At 35.1% G+C, this 7,044-nt stretch overlaps 1 protein-coding gene across 1 annotated transcript; it reads left to right on the top strand.

Moving 5' to 3' along the window:
- Positions 1-1,865: 1,865 nt before the first annotated feature.
- On the top strand, positions 1,866-6,643 carry LOC145666993 (uncharacterized). The gene is made up of 2 exons (XM_081734670.1): positions 1,866-2,008; positions 4,712-6,643. The coding sequence occupies exon 2, from the start codon at positions 4,947-4,949 to the stop codon at positions 6,615-6,617; it is 1,671 nt and encodes a 556-aa protein (XP_081590796.1). The 5' UTR covers positions 1,866-2,008; positions 4,712-4,946; the 3' UTR covers positions 6,618-6,643.
- Positions 6,644-7,044: the final 401 nt, after the last annotated feature.

Below are 7,044 nucleotides of genomic sequence, written 5' to 3'. Positions count from 1 at the left end.
TTGCGTACCGTATCGCCCATTGTACAGAAATTATCTTCAATCTCTTCCTTGACATCGCTGCCCATACTCTAAGTTTCATTGGCGTGGGAGACCCGGGTTCGATTCCCGGAGGGAGCTCATGTGGTTCGATTCTACGTTAATCAGTAGGTCCACGTCTCATATAGCCTCGCTGCTGAACGGGACGTTAAACTCAAAATCTACTCATCAACTCAACTCCAAGTTTCATTTTCGATTCCTACTCCATTTTTTTTTCCTGATTAACTTTAACCAAGTTTATATTTCCACCACTAGGAGACTGTGTTCCGAATCAATGTCCACTCGTGGTAGTATCTTCATGTCTCGTATACTATTCCTGAAACATTACTTGACAAGAATGCAATCGATTTGGTAGCGTTTCTTATCTCCTGGACCTTTCCACGAGTACAGTTTGTTTTTTTGTTTTTCTTAAACCACATATTCGTCACCACCATATCATGTTACCTACAGAAGTTGAGAAATATTTGGCCGCGTACGTTTCCTCTACCTAGTCCAAATGGCCCTACCACCTTTTTCACAACTCCTACTACTACGTTGTTGAAGTCTCCTATTACTATGGTGTTGATCTCACCTCTTCCCTCCTGATGCAATAATGTTAACATTACCACAATTAATTAGGAATATAACGTTCAAAACAGGAATATAACGTTCAATATGTGCCTGCGATTAGGGGAAGCCATCAGAGGAATATTAGCCATTCATTCCATTCAATTCTACAAACCTTATTGTTATTCATTATAGTTAGGGTTGTCATAATTTTTTGATCCAAAATACGGACCTTAAAATGACGACCTATCAAAGGTACAGTGCCCAAACACAAAACAAATATTTTGAAATTTCTTGCCTAAAAATCAGCTTTTTCGGTTATCACACAATTGTTTACTGTAATACTTAAAACACTATTGGAAACTAACATGTTTTATAATTTTTTTTGGTAATACAAATATAACAAATCATGCCATTAAATTACGTTTAACCAAAAGAATCTTGGAATGGAAAAATGAGACACTTTTCAAAAATATAACCTACTTTATTAATAGTAACTAAAATATGAGTTATATGATGAAAAAACAATTATTTTCGCCCGAGATGTTAACGATTCCCGACTCCGAAATTTTCGGGCAGCCCCAAAAACTGTCAAATACAGTCATTTTCAAGGATCTTATAAAATAGAGGATCTGTCCTTACAACAAACTCTTGAAGCCATACGTCACAGTTTCGCCACCCCTACTCTGCCCACTCCGCCCAATAGGATCGCAATGTTTTGAACCAACAATCATGGCGGAAACGAAAGTAGCCAATCAGATGATGGCAGAAACGGGAGTATCGAATCAGACGTGCCGATGCTCGGTTGTTTTTTTTGGCTTCATCGATTTAATAGGATGAAGATACATATGGGCAGATCCTCTATTTATAACATCCTTGGTCATTTTCAACCTTTGCACGATATGGATACGGACACAGACCCAAAAATACAAACAGTCCGTACAAAATACGGATATATGACAACGCTAATTATAGTTATACCACCATGTGCAATCATAAAACTACTGAGTACACCCAAGCAGCCTAACAATTGGATGAAGAAATATAAACAATTGAGCAAGGAAATTCGTCTTTATACTTGATCTTTATAGTGTGTACAATAGTTTTATTCAACTTCTTTGACCAAATTACCATCAAATAAAAGTTTGATAGGAAATTTGATGAAAAACTATGATAAAAATATAGTTAGCTTAAAACGAGCATTCAACTAAAAAGTAATCGCAATTCAAATAAGTCCATATTTTTATCTTAATAATAATTAATCAAAAGTATTTGCGTATCTTAGCAACGGCAGATACCAAGATGGAATCACAAAATTTGTGATTCCATTGCTCTCAAATCAAATTCTTAATAGTCTTCTACAGGAATTGTTATGGCAGATACACAACCTTCTTTGGGTTTCATTTCATTACAATTTGACAAAATGGTGAGTTACTCTCCTTAATTGTACACAAGTACTGTAGTATGGCTATACTATGTAATACATAAGAAGGGGTGTGTTTAAATCAGAGATGTGCGTCTACGCGTAAAAAACGATAGTTTACGTTTACGTGTCAACAATGCGTAGACAATGTAAACAACGTAGACTATGTAGAATATGTCAACAACACGTAATTTAATATGGCGTTGTGGACAATAAAGGAGCTTTATTTTGTCGTTACCTTGCGAAATTGCGTACAAAATAAAATGCCTAGACCAGCGAATAGTAACTTTCGAATACTTAGTTTCGTCTTGATGAAGGAAAATGAAAAATATTATGCATTTTGTAAAATATGCAAGAAAAAATTGGCAAATACAGCAGCTTCAAGACTGAAAGCCCACAGTTGAGAATTAGTTTTGTACGTTTCATTATAAAAGCAGTGCTCGAAGTGGAAAATCTAAGGAAGTAGTGGAAGAGACAAAGGATATAGGATTCATTCTTCTACCTTTCTTAAACACTACAGCAACATCGACAGCGCAACTTCAGCGTTGTCATCCGTATCACTTTCAGATTAGATAATTCCCTCTACTTTTTATATGTTAGTCGTTTCCCCAATCTTTCGCTGCACCGAAGCAAAACAACTGAATGAGGAAATATGAACAAACGAGCAACGAAATTCTTCCTTACATTTGATCGTGGTTGTCTACATAGTCTACACGAGAAAATGTGTAATGCAGATTACGTATAGATTACAGTAGACAATCGCGTAGACGTAAAATTATAGTTTACGGCACATCACTGGTTTAAATACTTATACTGAAAAAGAACATTTAAATTTCTTGCTATTCACAGGTAAAAACTATCGCTGTACTGAAAGCAGTTTTTGAGCTATTGTTACGTTGCATTTTTGTCAAAATGATAAATAGCAGTATTACTAATACTTAAATAACATTTTAGCAGTGTATTTTATGTTTGAATGATCCATTCATTTCGTACCCTTCAAAAATATTTTGATATATCCCTACTTGCTTAATATAAGAATGCTAATGTTCGTAATAGAATTCAAAAATTATAGCTTACGTTAGAAAACGCTGGAACCATTGATATTGCTTTATTGCAACGTAATATGAGGCGTGCTTTCTAAAATAATAATAATAATAATTAATAATAATAATAATAATAATAATAATAATAATAATAATAATAATAATAATAATAATAAGTATCGTTTTGAAATTCGGCCGCTGTAGCGCTGCGATCGGGATCTCGCCCAGCACGCTGTGTATCTATATCTGCTCGCAAGCCTCAGACATCATTTTGGAAACATTCGTTCGTATTTACGCTGGTTTGTGAGTAATTGAAATCCATCCACTGATTGAGAATCCCACCGACTGTGAAATACGCGGTATAATTCGTTTTCTTAGTGCTAAAGCAGCTGAAATTCATCGCCAGATTAGTGAAAGTGTATGGAGAAAACATTATGAGCGATAGAATAGTACGGAAATGGGTTAGAGCTCTTTAAAGATGGCCGCACGAATGTTTATGATTATAAATGAAGTGGACAACCTTCTGTCATCACTGGAAACTTGGAGCAGAAAGTTGAGGAAAATATGAAAGGGAACAGATACTTCACGATTAAGTCGTTATCTGATCATTTGTAATTTTGTTATAACTTATTTGAGTTATTTATCATATTTTATTGCATTTAATTTATTACTGTACTTTTGTCTTAAATTAGTTAAGACAATTTCTAAGTCTCTATAAAATTGTAACTCAACTCTTTCGAAAGTTGTGCTTACGGCCGTGGTTGTCAAATCATGCGGTAGATTTCTATGAGGATGGTATTCAAAAGATAGTTGTACGATACGGTAAATGCCTTAATATTGTTGGAAACCATGTAAAATAGTAGATTAATGTACATGCTTTCATATAACAATAAAATTGTTACGAAATGTGTACTTAAAAAAAATATTTCAAAACGGTACTTACTTAAACATGCCTCGTATACAAAGGATGCGTTTGAAAATAGTTAAGAATTAAATATTTGAAGTTCGTCGTATAACGAATTAATTGGAACTGGATATTGTTCGAATAAGCCATTACCTCGTAAGAAGTTCGGAAATTTTCATTGTGTTTAATTCGTTCCGAACTAAACATCCTATGTTAGCACGCACTAAAGTTTTTAGAATCTGAAATTGCTTTTCTGTTGAGAGCATGTGAAAGTCACAGTATATACGCCTCAACTACCAACAACTTTGGTTGAGTTCAAAGAATAGCATTAACGCTATATTTACAACCATTAGTACGGACATGCTAGAGCACATCTGGAGCGAACTAGACTATATCATAGATGTGTATTGTGTGATGAAAGAAGCCACCTCGAACATTTGTATAGTATGTATGGAAATTGGACAGTTTCTGTATATTTTCATGGATCATTGGTTATTGTATGTGTTATACATTTTTAATACATTCTTTCAAAGCAGACGAATCATTTATAATCACCCTGTATAGTCTAAAGATAGATCTTTTGTCCATGCTAAAAATATCCAATTGAATGTATTGTTTCACGATACTAGTTACATTTGTAAATATTCTTGTTTCCATGTTTGAAATAGAAAAGTTAATAACTTAGTAATATAGTTGTCAATATGTAGATAGTTATATAGTATTTCAATGTGTTTCTTTTTTTTCTTTCTATATGTATAGAATATCAGCATTTGAAGCATAACTGAAGTAGCCGTCAATACATCAACAGTCATGAAACTAGAAGCATTCCTCCAATCTTTGTTCTTACAGCTATGCTATCCCTCGATTAACAAATCTACTACGTACAGTTGATAGTGTCTAAAGGATAATAATGCTATGCACTAATTCTCTTCTTTAAATGAATGGATGTTGTAACAAAATACAGCCAGATCAGTTGTGATAGTCGAATGTCAACATGGAGCGCCCACAAATCCAACATAACGTGCAGCACCCAAACATTCGACGCAACATGGAGCGCGAAGGGATCCAACCCAATTTGGGGCGCGAAAGTATCCAACCTAACATGCAGCTGCAAAACACCCAACACGACGTGGAGCGCGAAAGCACTCCATCCAACGTAGAGCCCCTAAGCATCGCAAGCAACGTGGGGCGTTCGAATACCCAACGCAATGAAGCACCCTCTTTCAAAGGCTACATGTATCCCGATATTAAGAACTTCAATCCAGAGGATTTGATACCTTTTGAAAAAGACATCTATTACACGCTGAAGATGTTTGTTGACCAACATCTAACAGACAATGAAATTCTACAGATTAATGGAATTATAGATCCAGAATTTTTGAATCGACACCCTGAATACGAGGAGGTTCTGAAATACTTTATTAAAGTTATAAGAAGCAAGAGTGAGAACAAGAAGGAAATATCTTTAGACTTGAATGATTTATATGATTTTGATCACTTACAAGGAGTGAACCAGGAAATATATAATTTGGTTAATTTTTACCTTCAGCGTAATTATATAGGACGTGAGGTGATCGAAGCGCTTGTTGAAGAACATAACATTGCAGATGACGAAAACACGTTGATTGCAGTTGCTTATTTGTTGGGCATTGCAAAGGAGAAGAATAGGAACGCAGGCAAAGCAAGAGCGATTGACGAAGCGAAAGAACGCCGGTTGTTACAGCGATGTGTAGATGAAAACTGGCCGATTGAGAAGGTAATATCTTGGTTGGATTTGAAGAGGTATTCAGAGGAAAAATACTTAAGTGCCATTAAACTTTATCACCAAATGAAGCAAGAACGTTCCAGTCAGCGGTACCACCACAAAATGCCTACAGCTACACCGCAAAGAGTGCCTTGGTACAGCTCAATGCAAGAGTCAAGTAGACCTAAAATGCTAACCTCAAAACGCGTGTCGTTATCAGGCACAGTAAGTCTACCTGCAGGCAAACATTTTGAACAATCTGTAAGGTATGGAGACCAACTGAAACATAGAAAAAGGAAGGCAATGTTTGTAGAGGGTGAAGAAGAAAAATATTTAGGTTTATTTAATCCAAAAGAGCTTTCCGCTGAAGATCGTAAACTTTATAAGAAAGTATTGAATAGGCTCAGGAGTGGCCAGTTTGATTCCGACTTAGTTAAACGCGTTATTGAAGATTCTGGATTAAAATTCAGCAACGATTTAGAACGTAAATTGAAATACTATCAAAACGCAATTCTGTACAACGAGGGCATGGATTTAGTGGAAACAGAAGACGAGAAAAGTGTCTACAAAGCTTTGAAAGAGTGCTTTGAACAGGGGCTTAGTGACAACGAAGCAATCTCGAAATTAATTGAGAGAGGAGTGGCTGCAGGACATTGCGTCGACATTGAGAAAATGAAGTTGTTTCTACGTCTTATAAAACATAAACACAAAAAACTCACAGCTTCCGCAGGAACCATTGATATAACTGTAGAAGGAGAAAAGATCTTGAGGTTTGCAAAGCAAGGATTTACACCCAATCAAATCATGGACCTATATAAATCACAAAAGTCAGTCTATACGTCAGAACAACTTCAGCAAATAGAAAAACTAGTCAGTGAAACATTTCCAAAAGGTTATTCATCATTATACAAGAAAAAATAAAAATAAATTTATTTTGTTTTATAATATATTGTACACGGAACACTTGCCATAAATGATTCCTTAAGATACAAAATCTTCATTTGATACACTTCTAATCTTTTTCTTTAATTAATACTACGAACTCCCCATATTAATTTTATACTTTATTTTGTTAGCATGCCATTACAATAGCTTCCACCTAGGGCCGGCTCTATCATATATTCATTTGCACGGGGTGGTAAAAATCTGTCACAACTATATTTTTTAAAATAAATATTTCTTGTTGGAAACAGACTTCATGATGATGCTAGTTAAATTGACTAAGCTGACCTATTTCAACGCTACATTCATAAGCCATGTTTATGTCGCATTAGTTTAAGGTCACATATATAGTGTTAAAGCAAACGGTGAAACAAATCCCAGCATGAATTGCTTTTTTATTGTCAAA

Source organism: Thermobia domestica, chromosome 12 (genome assembly GCF_964235325.1).
Source record: "Thermobia domestica chromosome 12, izTheDome1.hap1.1, whole genome shotgun sequence".
In the NCBI taxonomy this organism is placed as follows: Eukaryota; Metazoa; Arthropoda; class Insecta; order Zygentoma; family Lepismatidae; genus Thermobia; species Thermobia domestica.
The sequence above is the reverse complement of the archived record's forward strand: the minus strand, read 5'-3'. Positions and strand labels throughout refer to the sequence as shown.